Consider the following 12,906-nt stretch of genomic DNA (forward strand, 5'->3'; position numbering starts at 1 on the left):
ATGTTGAGAGAACCACATTCAGATCCCTGTTCTGCTGAGTTAAGTCACTGGGTGACCTCGGGCCCATCAGCCTAACTTACCTCACAGGGCTGATGCTGTGAAAATAAAATGGAGGGAGGGGGAGAATGCTGTGATAAGTCGCTTTAGGTCCCCACTGGAGAGGAAAAGTACATTCCACACACACATCAAGTTTGTTACTAAAGAAATCCTCAAATGTTCCAACTTGTCATCAGCAGCTCTCTTTCCAGCAATGCTGCATATAGTAAGCATATACAATTGATGTAGGAAGTACCGTATATATTTTAAATAACTGTCAATGTTTTGATTTTTTTTTTTAAATACGCAGGTACCTACCAGGGAAAGGGGCATATGTATCTAGTTGTTTAACCCCTTCTTCCAGCAGGCTGAGACACAGTTCCAGCATTGGTGATTCATTCAGTAGATGATACATCAGATTAAATCCAGGTGGTTTATACGCTATGACTTCTTCTCCTGGAAAAGCACAATTTAATAGACACTGCAGTTTGCCTGAGATTTATCATGTGGTTTCCTAAAAAAGCCATACACCATCATCATAATCTTTGCCTCCTTCCTCCTCCATCTAAATAATCACAAAATCTACCACTACTTCTCCCTTTATAGCATCCCTGAAGAGTTCTTTTTAAACTCTGGACATATTCTTGAAGAATGTGTCTTTGCTCTAGTTGCATCCGAATTATAGCACTCTAAATGTATCCTTGCTGGCTTTATTTCTCTTGCCGTTATTTCTCTTTTTAAAAATCAAGCCATCTTACCTAAAAAAATTTTCTTCTGCACCCCATTAGCTCTCTTAAGTAAATCCTCTGGGTTCTTAGCACTAGATTCAAGCTTCTAGTTCTTAGCATTAAGGTCTCTGCTTCCAAGTGAATCACCCCCCATTTCCCCTTACACTCCACCCATGCCGTCCCTAAACAAAGTCAATCTCTTTCTACTATGCACCCTATGACTGGGAACATACTGAGTCATCTCCTGCCACACTCACCTACCCTAACTCAAGTGCCTCCCAAAACCTTCTCTGGAGAAAACAAAACAAAGTCTCCTTTCCTCATCTTAACTCCCAGCTACCTGAACTTTTAAATACTGCTCCATTACCCATTTGCCAAAACCTGCCCTCTCCTAGTTATATAACACAGATAGCAATCCTATAGTGAGGGAACTCCTCACTCTTATGTTTTGTACAGCTCTTTCCATACTATTGAGGTTAAATAATAGTTGTAACACCAGATTACTCAATGGGCTTCCAAGAGCCTGTCTAAATAGTGAGGACCATGGCCCTGATTGAGGTAAACACTAAGCAAAATGCAAAAAATTAAGTCAGCACAGGTGAAGAAAGAGCCTACCTTGTAACTCCAGATATTGGTCCACAAAATCTTCAAGCTGAGGTTCATAATCTCTCAGCAATTTGTAAAACACCTCCAGAACAGCCTCAGCTACTTCCCACTGTCAAGGAAGACACACACAAGGTTATGCTCATACTGTTAATACAAATTTTAAAAATTACACCTAACCATATAAACAAACTGTAAGTAAGAAACATATTTCAGACAGAAAATAAAATGGGAAACTACAATGGTTTCATGCATACATCAATGTATACTCACATTTTATGGGAATACTGCTTACAGCTTTACATGTAATTTTTTTTCTTGGCTGCTTCAATGTGAGCAATGATTTTTTAAAAACCCAAACCCTTTAGAGCAAGCAATTTCCCCACCATCATCCCATTTGTTTAGAAAGCTTAAAAAGGGACTCTCCCCCATCCCAATGGAACCCAAGGCCATATACCTAAATAAATATATTGGGTATGCCCAATGGTAATTTCCTGCTAGTGTAAGTGCCCGATTGCTGATGCCAGGGTGGGGCTATTTTTCCGGATTTGACTCTCCTACTGCAGACCCCCACACCATGCTCAGCGTTGTTCTTGCTACTGCCTGAACCCCAAGGGGTGTGGCTTCAAATGGTGCAACAGGCGACAGTGGGATAGGGGAGGCAGGAAAGATCTCATGGATCACTGCACCTAGCCTAAAGGATGTTAGGGCAAGTTTGTCTCTTTCTGCAGCATCACTACAAAGTGAACTATCCAACAGCAGACAGGTGGCAGAATTATCCACCTTCAAGCTGACTGGAAGGAAACAAAGCCAGAACTGTGAAATACGCAGAGACAATCAAAGTAATTATGTAGATAATTACTTTGAGTTTCCAGCAGTCTTGATTTGTTAATGTCCTATGACAACTTAGTGGGTCTCTTGCAGCACAGAATTTGGTGTCCTAAATGTCCTCAGTTTGGGATAAACACCTTGTTGGCTCTTCCTTTTGGCATACTGTAGTCAGGACAACATACGGAAATGTTTTAAACACAGAATAATTCTAGAATGTGTTTGTCCGAGGTTCCCTGTAATACTATGTTGAACAGATAGATTCTCGTATGTGCAAAGGAATAGACCACGGTTTACCAAAACCTTCAACCACATAATTCAACCACATAATCTCCCCTGGGACTAAAACGGCCCAGGCCTAAACCTCTGCTTTTATTTCAACCTCATGCCACTGAATTCCAAAGGATTAAGAAAACCTTATAGTGCCATGATCACTGGAGTTCATGGAGCTAGTTGTTCAGTTTTGCTGCTGTTGACTTTTGCAAAAATTAAATGAAATAAAAATTACATCATTAGTACCCCCATCAAATTTACAAATTTTTTTACCTTAAGGTATATAAACACCATAAAAGCAACTGTTACCTTTTCAGCAGCTCTACGGTAGGCTCTTGTACGAAAACGAAGAAACACAGAGTCTCTCAAAAATTGCAGATAGGGATCAAAGCCTGGAGGACGCAATCCAGCCCCCAGGTTAGAAGGAAATGAGCTTTCTACCAGTGTGCTAATGAACCGGCAGAAGGCTATAGTTAAAGGATATTCCTCACAACGGGATTCAATCTCATTCAATTCAACCTTTCCAAGAAAATAAGAAAAAAGACAATAAACCAACCTCCCCACACCATTTTTGCTATACTTCAGAAAAACAAAAAAGTTTCAAAGGGATGTGAAGTTGTGACCCCTTTGTACGCATGTATGTACATTCATCTGCCAACTGAGGCCAGGTTCACACATGTACAGTGATGTGGTAGAGCCCTGGGGTAGCAGAATGAACCTTACCACTTCAAGCTATAGGTGGATTTCATTTCCAAATATTCTATTCCATAAATATTCCATGCAGGTGGGAAAAACCAGTACAATGGAGACAAAGATTCTACCCTCTCTTCAATTTTGGTGCTGGTTTTCTTTCAATAGGGGGCTTTTTAGCCACAGGATAGTAGTACAGACCTTCCTGCAGCCTGGAATGGGGAACTCTATTCCACCACCTCAGTCCCACCCTTACAGGTGTGAATCAGTACTGAGTGTAACACTTTGAACACTTATTTAGATCAGGAAAATGCACACCCAAAATGTATTTATTAGATTCCAACTTATTTTAGCACTTTTAGCATAATTTGCTTCCTCTTAATAAAATAAATCCACAGAAGTACAAAGTGATTTTTGCACAACTGCAATAGATTCTGACTTTTCACTCATATACCTATTTCTGCTTCTTCCTCCTTTTCTACATGCCTAATGTTTCACATTTTGTTGTTCTACCAGGTTGATATATTTTATAAAGGAATAAATCAATAACTGACCACCCCCAAACAGATTGCAAAAGTTCCTAAATGCAGTGTAGAAATTAAACAGCAGTCATCAATACGGAAAGATGTTTCCAGTTGTCTTGATTCTTGGCCCTTTTAAATGCCGCAAAGAAAGGAAATAAAAGTTTACCTCAATACCAATTGCTTGCCTCTGACTTGGAACTCTTACAGTCTGCAGTACCTTACAAAATAAACACAAGAGAAAGGAAATACTTTTGTACAATTGCTGAAACATGGCTGCATATCTAGCAACAAAAAGATTAACTATGCTGTACAACAGTTTTCAAAAACCTACTATCTAATGTTGGCATTGCCACTCACAAAAGGCAGACTGCACCTGTAATTTTCTACCATACAAGATGTTAACCAAGTACCTGAAAGACCTCCATTCTAGAAGAAAATTCCAGGCTGGTGCAAAAGTAATGGACCCAAATCCAACTACATGCTCCCTCTTCCTCCCCCTCCCATATGGTATGCAGATCCACTCTAGTTCCCCCCCTCCCCTGTGGCTATCAGCAAAGAGGTTAAATGCACGCTTCAGTTAGGGTGAGCCAGGGTTAACTAAGGTGCAGACTGTATGGTATAGAAACCATAGCTTTCGCTGGTAGTGAAAGAGCTACAGGGGATATACCATCCCATGGCCTTCTCTTAACTAGCACTTGGAACATTACACCTGCACCAGCTCTTTCACTGCAAGATGGACCATGAGCTTCACTGGAAGCCAGTGAGAGTGAGCTGCTGAGCATCTGTACATATGTACTCATACACACAACCCTTCACCTCCAACCACTTCAACAAGCAATTTCCTCCTAGCTTTATTCAAGATCTGCTAAAAGGGATAAGATACCCCAGCAGAAATAAACACCATGAAGAAAGCAAAGCTTCCAGGGAATCCACTGAGCCTGTGCAGAAACCAGATGTCTTCTCCAGCTGCTGCCACCATAGTCCAGATTTCCAGATGAGGAAAGAATGCCTTGAACAGACTAAGTTTAGGCTCAGTCAGCCCTATTTTCAAGTAAGAACAATGTAACGTTTGTAGTGTAAGAAAACTTAAAGAAAAGCATACACACACATTTAAAAGCACACTTTGCAAACAGAATGTAGTTTTGATTCTAAGAACTAACAGCCACAGAAAAAAAAATTAAAGATACCTGTGTATACTCTAAGGATTGCCAGAGGGAAGCAGCAATTTCAGGAGATTTCCCAAAACTTGTAAGAGTATCTAATAACTTTGCCTTCAAGATGGGAGGGATGCTACACTGCAGAAGGCCCAAAATGACTACCACTGGTGTCCACTGAGGATGTTCACACAGAGCCAAGCGAGCATTCTCACTCTACAAAGGAGAGAAAGCAAATGCAATTTTGTTTGTATAATGCTGCACATTCACACCAATGATCTCTATGATTCAAGCAAAACGTAAATAATGTCACTTACAGTGCCCATTAGAATAAAATCCTATGTTTAACGACATAATATTTGCTCCCTTTCTATAATTCTTTCACAATTTACTTAAATTGGATCCGTGGTTAAATCTTCCCGGTATTCTTTTTCCTTCTCAGTTTACACTTCTCATTCCAAGTGCTTTCAAGCTTTTAATATCAAATGTGGGGTTTTTTAACCCAATTTAATTGATTTTACATTTATCAGTCAAAATATGGCTCAAACTACTGAGTAATGGACAATAATGGACTGTAATCTGGATTGGCTACTTACCCATTTCACTATAGTACTTGTAAGCTCCAGAAAGGCAATCAATCCATCTTGTTCCTTCTGGGTGATACCTCTGAGAGGGAGGTGACGGTACTGAATGCTATCTGCGCTTGGCAAATCCTTCCTTAAGTGTTCATGATACAGCATCAAAGAGTGGAAGAAATGCTCCCAGGAGACAGGACTGCCACCTGCTCCTTGGATGTTTTCAGCTAGAAAAGAAAAATACCCACATGATTACAGGCTCTATTAATTTAATTGAATCTAGATGGGAAAATAAAACCTGCCCCAAACTTAGAAGTGAAATAACACTTCTTAAATGATATATGAACAAAAGAGTTTTGCAATGTATGCTTGATGCCCTTCTCTGCTATCTATAGAGAGCAGCTTTGTAGGAGAGATTTCTGACTGAATGTCTGAAAATTAGGCCCTTAGAAAAGTGTTCATGAGCCACTATTAGAAGCTACTTGGTTCCCCAAAATTACTAATACAACAAAAGAATATAAAGATTAGCTTTGAGCCTTTGGTAGAAACAGTTTACTTAGGTTTTTCAGTTGACCTGCATAAAGAGTTTGTAATACACTGTCACATCACAGTACAAAGTTATATTCACTGGAAATTCATTTTATAATCAAGGGGCACCACAAAATAACCAAACACAAAGCTTTCATTTCCTGTCTGAAGACAGGCTGCCTTTCCAAGCAATATGCCTGCACCTTTGAAAGGCTCCATCATGTCAGCTTTACAGTGAAGAGGGGAAAAGGCCAGTGGCCTCTTGGGAGCCATATTTCTTACCATGGCTGCTGCCATTAACCTTCAGCAAAGTAAAGCAGTAATGAGCACACTGGGGTCCACTGGCCAATCCTTGGAGCATTTTCAGATAAGGAATGTAAATTGTGGATGGAAGGAGGTCACCCATTTGCCTAACAAATTTAGACAAAACAACCTGTAACCAAAACAACAACAAAAGCATTCACTGGAGGATTCACAAAGATAGTGATTTAGAAAGATAGTAGTAACTAGTGTTCCCTATAAGCTGTGGAGTCTTGTGAGCAAAAATTCTACTTTGTGAGCTACTGGCATTAAAGTTGTGAGCAAGCGATTTGGCTATTGCATAAATTAGTTTGCCCTGGAGCCATCCTTCCTGAGCAAGACAAAAATGTGTGAGCCGGAGGCTAAAAAACTGAGCTAGTTCACATTAATTCAGCTTAGAGGAAACACTGGTAGTAACCGCAAAATGGTCTAATGTAGATCAAAAATATCCTGCTCAGATATTTTGCATCAATCACTTTTGCTAGTCTTAACTTTACTAAACAGATTGTTGATGCAGACATGATCCCTTCCCCCAACACTAGGGGGAAAGATCGCGCACATAAAAATCTTAATGACTGTAATGGGTGGGGATGTGTGAGGAAGATCTCGTTGGCAGCACGCTTGCAGTAGCTGAGTTCCACGTGGGCTATATTTGGTCTCCTTCTCCTTGTAGGTATTTAAAGCCTGGGCAGAGCTCAAGGGGCTCTAGATGCAGAGCTCACAGCCTGGAGCCTGTGGAGCAACCTCTTCAATCAGGACCAGGCTGAGACCTGTTCATATTAATCATTTTACTGTGTTCCGGTATTGTTTTGAGGTCCCTTCGGGAGAAAAGAAGCATACAAATGCCATAAATACATACATATAAGCATGTGCTTAACTTCCCAATTATAATCAATGGGCCCTAAAGTCCTTAACAGTGGCTGGAATGTGCCCTTGAACATAGTTACTTTGTAAGGTAAAACTAAAAACTGTTGTGCATTGACAACACTCTGAATGCTATCAAGTAATCCTTATAATTGCCCTATAAGGCTTATCAGTATTGCTATCTGTAAAAGTAGATCCTTAGATCAGAAGGTGGGGAGGATGCTAAAGATCAACTCAAGATCCTTTCCTCCATCTTTCATACCTATCTGAACGAGAAGGTATGTGGTGTACTGAATTTTAGAAGACCAGGCAGATATAGCTGCTTCCTAGCTTGTTCCCACCTTTCATGGACATGCAGATTGCACTTCCATTCTGAAAAAGCAAGGTGTCTTTGTAAGCCATCCTCCCAAACAGTACGGGGGGGGGGGGGGGAGGGCAATCTTTCCTAACCTGACGCTGAGGTGGTCTCTGATGAGTTATCCCAATATAGGATCCCATGATAGCGGAGCTCTGCAGAGGCTCTGAAGGACACCAGTACTCAAGAGCAAGTTCCAGATTAAAGGGATCCTTCTTGTACAACTCAGCAATCTGTAGATTAAGAAAGAAAAGGCTTTGGCTCAACATGCAAGCAACAATACCTTACCTTGTATGCCCCATCACAGTTTTTCAAAATCAGCCAAGCTCTTTTCTCGATGGTATCAGTCATGCAGCAAAGGCAGATGGGAGAGAGGTGTCATCAGCAGCAGCCCCAACACAGCAGCTTTCCCTGCGTGTTTACCAAGGCTCACACTGGACTGCTTTTCAAAACTTACACAACACTTTATGATCTGGACTCTGCTAACACTAACCAGCATTCAGGCTATTTTAGTTTAATATAGTTTATACCATTCTCTATCATTACAACGTTGGGATTCAGCAGCCAAAATTATAGGAGGGTCTCTACTGACAGCATACCCACCATTCATGGGAAAACAGAAAACATGAGTAATTCCCCAGACCAAATTGTTTCCGGCTCAGGGTTGCACATGCATTCTTCCCTCATGTTATCAGGGAATATCCCCAGAAAGCAGTGCACAGATACTTGCCACAGACCTAAAAGGAAATGCCCAGTAGAAGTGAGTGACCACTTCTTGCACAGCCAACACAAGGCACTGCACAATCTCCCCTCCCACCAATTCAATTCAGGGACAAAGAGAAAATGGAGAAGAAAGGGGCAAGAAAGATGCTGTCCCCCTTAGCACACTATATTTGAGTCTATGCCCCTTTTTGGTAACTTTATCACCAAAGCAACTTTCCTGAGGGAACCCAAATGAGCTATTTGGGGCTGGGAGGCGAATTGGCCTCAAAAGTTTCTTCTTCTTCCCCTTTCCCATCATTACTCTCGAGGGCTCCCGTTTATTTTTTTCCAAAGGTCACTGACAGATGTGAATTTTTGACACCCTTCCTTCCTCATCAGTTCCTTCTGATCCCCAGAAAGCTGAATCCTAGGGTTATGGGGTCTGAATGGAAAAACAAGTATGTGAGGCATGGGACCTTCATAGGGAGGGAGAGGGGCAATGGTGCCCCCCCTCTTTTATCAGCTGTGCTTGTGGAGGCAAAGTGATTTAGCTCCTTCCCTAATGGGCTACTGAATCCAACCCATGATCTTATTTTTTATTATTTGTTTTTTAAACAAGAACTTACTGAAAGCATCAGGTGCTCCAGATCCCGTCTAAGAGGAAGAGGTGGTTCATTACCCATCTGTATGCTCATGTGGATCATGCGAGCGTCTTCATCAGCTCGGTTCCGCAACTGTTTCACCTGCAATTTGCCAAAAGAGAACAGGCTTTTAAAATTAAGAATGAAACAAACAGCTCTTAGTCACTTTTGACTCACCAATATTATCATGCAAGTGGTGCTGGTCTAAATAGGTTCAATTAGAGAAAGAATTCTAGTACCTTACTTAAAGTTTTGTTTTGCTACACTATATGAAAATAGTGCAAAAGATTAAGTAGGGAGCGCAGACTACAATGCTCACATACATTATTAAAACATAGTAAAACACACAGTAAAGGGACTTCAAAATATAATTCTAGTTGGATAGTACACTACATGTCCAAAAAAACTACTATCTGGTAGGAAGACAGCGAGTATTATATTAATTTTTTAAAAATTCTGCACTCCAAAATTATGTAAATAAAGATTTAACACACACACACACATAAACCATAGCAGCCCCCAACTGGGAACATGAAACAGCACACACCATTTGCCTCCAGAAACATTCTGCACAGCGGTGCTTATTAAGACTATACACATACCACTTACTTTCATTGGCATGACAGCAAGAAAGCCTGTGATAAGATCATGGATTCTGCGTATGTAAAATTCCTCCTGGTAAAAGTTTTCAGCTCTCATCACAGATTCAGTAAGGAACAGAAAAACATTGTCTGCAATTGCTAACTCCGCCATTGCTTCATCTGCCTCAGTGAATTCTGCAAATGCTGGAGAGAATGAAGAAGAGTGAAAATAAAAGACAGTCTCATTGAAGCTCCTCACTGAATTAGTGCTCAACAGAAGTGTGCTTGATGTTACAATCATAAGCAAAAGAATGTGGGTAAAGACTGATACATGCTTGCGAATAAATTTTATTTTGAATCCAATTTACCTGTCACATCAGAGAGCTGTGAAATTCCACGCAATGCAAGAGCCCAGGCTAATCTAACAGTAGCCTGAAGTCCTGGTAGCTTCCAAGGCTGAGATTCCTGAAGGCGTGTGTGGACTGCGGCTATGTATTGTCTGTCTGTGAGCAGTGGCAACTGCATCAGCTCTAAGAGTAAAAGAAGATAGTTTCTTCCATGGATAACAAAATAGGTACTTTTCAAATACAAAAATATCTTCCACTTGCTTTATATTGTACTATGTCAGACTTTTTTAGCGAAAAAGTTCACATTACACTATGTGAAGTTTTCAGCTAAACACTTAAACCAAGGTCACAATTGTGCCAGCTGAGTTTATAGCAGTTATTCTTTTAACAAAGTTTGAGCACAAATAATAAATAAATCCAGATAAAGGTAGGCCTAGAGCTGTTGATATCAATGGGATTCAAGTGCCCAACTAAACACTTAAGCATATGGTAATTCCTCCAGACTGTATCCCCTTTTTGTTTCTCCAAAAATGAGTAATCTCCATAGAAGGCTTCTGACGTGTGCATCATGCACCTTCCAATTCTTCATCTCTCTCACAGACACACGGATATGCCAGATGCTATTACATTTTATGAACTCTGACCACTCTGAAGCTAAAACAGTTTGAGGATGAATGGAAGGGACTGGAGGGCTTCCCCCAATCTCAAACAGCACATATACACCTGCGAGTTAGACTGAATCCTTAACAATTTACAGAGGTATGGAATGGCAGGGTGACAGGTAAAAATAGGTTTGGGGAATACATATGCAACCCGAATTTCCTCTCCTCCAGCTCTGTACCATTCAGGTTCAGCCATCAATTCTTCAAGGCAATCGGACTATGGGTTTCTGAGTTTTACATACAGGTGAACAGGAGCCTCAGAGCTCAGCAATCCCATTTCACAAAAAAAGAATCCCAAACATTCTCCTCCGCTAAGTTCCTCACAGCTAGATATTCTGCAGGAGGGAAGGTGGCATGGTATAGCATGATCTTGTCAGATCTTGGTAGCTAAGCAGGGGCAGGACTTGGAAGGAGGCCACCAAGGAAGACTCTGCAGGGGAAGGCCATGGTAAACCACCTCAGCTTCTCACTTGCCTTGAAAAGCCCCCTGCTGGGGTCACTATAAGTCAGCTGCGACTTGATGGCTCTTTACACGCAGATATTCTGCCTTATCAAAGTAATGATTAAGCAACATAAACGAGTCATGGTTATACTTTTAACTGCAGAATTTTAACTATCAGTTGTAATCTTTGTGTAAAAATATATTTTTCTGCATAGCCTGAAGTGGGCAGAGAAACAATGTTACCTTCTCGATCTTCAGCGCCCTGTTCTACACAGCCAACATCAAAGCTGTAGAGAAGAGCCATGAGCAATGCCAAGTTCACATTGTCTAATGAGCCATCAGCTTCCACAGTCACTTTCTCTAAGTAAGTAATAAGGATTAAAGTATCATCCCTGCTCAGTGGTGACTGACAAGTCCAAACAAACAGGCTCTCTGCCAATGACAGTCGACACTCCTTGATGAGATCAGCAACCTAAAAGAAATACCAAGTAAAATATTATTATACCCAGATACCTTTAAAACATGCAAACTTAGATCACTGTATCAAAGTTTCTCCATTTAATGAACTGATTTACTGCACTGCAACAGGTTCTAAAAGTTACTAAGAACTTTAAATTCTGAAAATAGCAAGATCTTAATATAATATTTGCTGTTTTACTGTGAAATGAATGAGTATGAATCTTAGTAATGAATCAAAAGAGACTGCCTTTACTTTTCAAGCAACAGAACGTCTGATGCTTACTCAGCAGCAGAATCTCTCTTACCTCCTTGCGGTGTTTCTCACTGCCAAGCCCCCGCTCTCTTTGCAATTTCTCAAACTCAGTATTCAGATCAATTTGAGACACCAAAGTTAGAATTTTGTGAGTTAAACCCTGCTCCATCAGCTCATCTGTGAAATGTGTTGTTATAGATACCAGCTCAGGACTGCAAAGGAAAGACATAATATTGACTCAGCTAACTTTATGCGAGAGCATAATGGGGCTTCTAAAGTTTTCTAGAAAGTCAGAAATAAAATGATAGCCACATTGTTAGGCAAAACATGAATGGAATATCCAGCACTAGTAACTGGCCCAACCTCCACAGCTAGGCAAGACTTTTGGGATGTGCTGTCACCAGTTAATGGGTTTGGAATGATGTATTTTCTCTAACCATCAAATGGATCCAAGGCTGGTAGTAATTCAGTGTATATCAAATTGTATTCATTTAGTTACTAATGTTTCTTTGCTGACCTAACTGGAACTGAAGCAGGGACCTGGGCATAGCTGAGAGAAACAGGTTGGTAATTTTGTGGAGAATATGAACATAATGTTTTTATCAGTAAGACAAAAAATAAGTTTCCTTAACTACATCAGGAGCAGAAAACTGGCCAGCAAAGTGACAGGTCCCTTGGATGACAGGGTTGTAAGTTTGCTGAAGGAAGATAAGGAGACTGCAGAGAAAATGAATGAATTCATTGCACTGGTTTGCACTGCTGAAAATATAAGTTACCCATGATAAAGCAACTAATTTTATAGCATATCTCAGAAGAACTGAGTCAAACAGAGGTGATGAAGGATGAAGTTCTGGGGCTTATGGACAAATTAAAGCAAATTTATGCATCCAGGAGACAGACAGCTGACATTCTTAAGGAACCCTAATGAGAAATTGTAGATTTTTAAAAAATATGCAGCATCACTAATATCTTCCAGTTCTCGGGATGGGAAGATGAAAAAAAAGATAGTGCAATTTTTAAAAAACGAATGCAGAGAAGATACTGAAATTTACAGGCCGGTTACTCTAATATCTCCTCTAGGTAAATTGGTGGAAACTGTTACGAAATTACTAAGCATGTACAGGAAAAAGTCCAACTGAGGAAGAACGAGTATGGCTTAGGTAAACCAAAGCCCTGTCTCACCAGTCTTCTGGATACATGGACAAAACTGGTCTGGAAGACTTCAATGGACTAAGGGTCTAACACAGTTTAGGACTGCGCTGTAAGTAAACTTTGCAGTCTTGGAGTAACAGGATGGGGTTCCTCTTGTGGGTTACAAACTTGTTATACAGTAAGCAGAGAGCAGAAATTAATGAACAATT

General features: G+C 40.5%; 1 protein-coding gene across 1 annotated transcript in view; it reads right to left on the bottom strand.

Annotated features, from left to right (window-relative positions):
* Window positions 1-12,906, bottom strand: part of NUP205 (nucleoporin 205kDa) — a 55,958-nt gene that overhangs the window by 34,966 nt on the left and 8,086 nt on the right. The window contains exons 5-17 of the mRNA XM_015421324.1: window positions 11,598-11,757; window positions 11,077-11,305; window positions 9,751-9,912; window positions 9,411-9,586; window positions 8,787-8,903; window positions 7,554-7,691; window positions 6,222-6,372; window positions 5,433-5,638; window positions 4,870-5,052; window positions 3,849-3,899; window positions 2,778-2,987; window positions 1,380-1,479; window positions 355-492 (exon numbers count right to left, since the gene is read on the bottom strand). Coding sequence (XP_015276810.1) covers window positions 355-492; window positions 1,380-1,479; window positions 2,778-2,987; window positions 3,849-3,899; window positions 4,870-5,052; window positions 5,433-5,638; window positions 6,222-6,372; window positions 7,554-7,691; window positions 8,787-8,903; window positions 9,411-9,586; window positions 9,751-9,912; window positions 11,077-11,305; window positions 11,598-11,757 — 2,021 coding nt within the window. The remainder of the gene's footprint in view (window positions 1-354; window positions 493-1,379; window positions 1,480-2,777; window positions 2,988-3,848; window positions 3,900-4,869; window positions 5,053-5,432; window positions 5,639-6,221; window positions 6,373-7,553; window positions 7,692-8,786; window positions 8,904-9,410; window positions 9,587-9,750; window positions 9,913-11,076; window positions 11,306-11,597; window positions 11,758-12,906) is intronic.

This window comes from Gekko japonicus, unplaced genomic scaffold, assembly GCF_001447785.1.
Source record: "Gekko japonicus isolate JY-2015 unplaced genomic scaffold, Gekko_japonicus_V1.1 scaffold443, whole genome shotgun sequence".
Classification (NCBI taxonomy): domain Eukaryota; kingdom Metazoa; phylum Chordata; class Lepidosauria; order Squamata; family Gekkonidae; genus Gekko; species Gekko japonicus.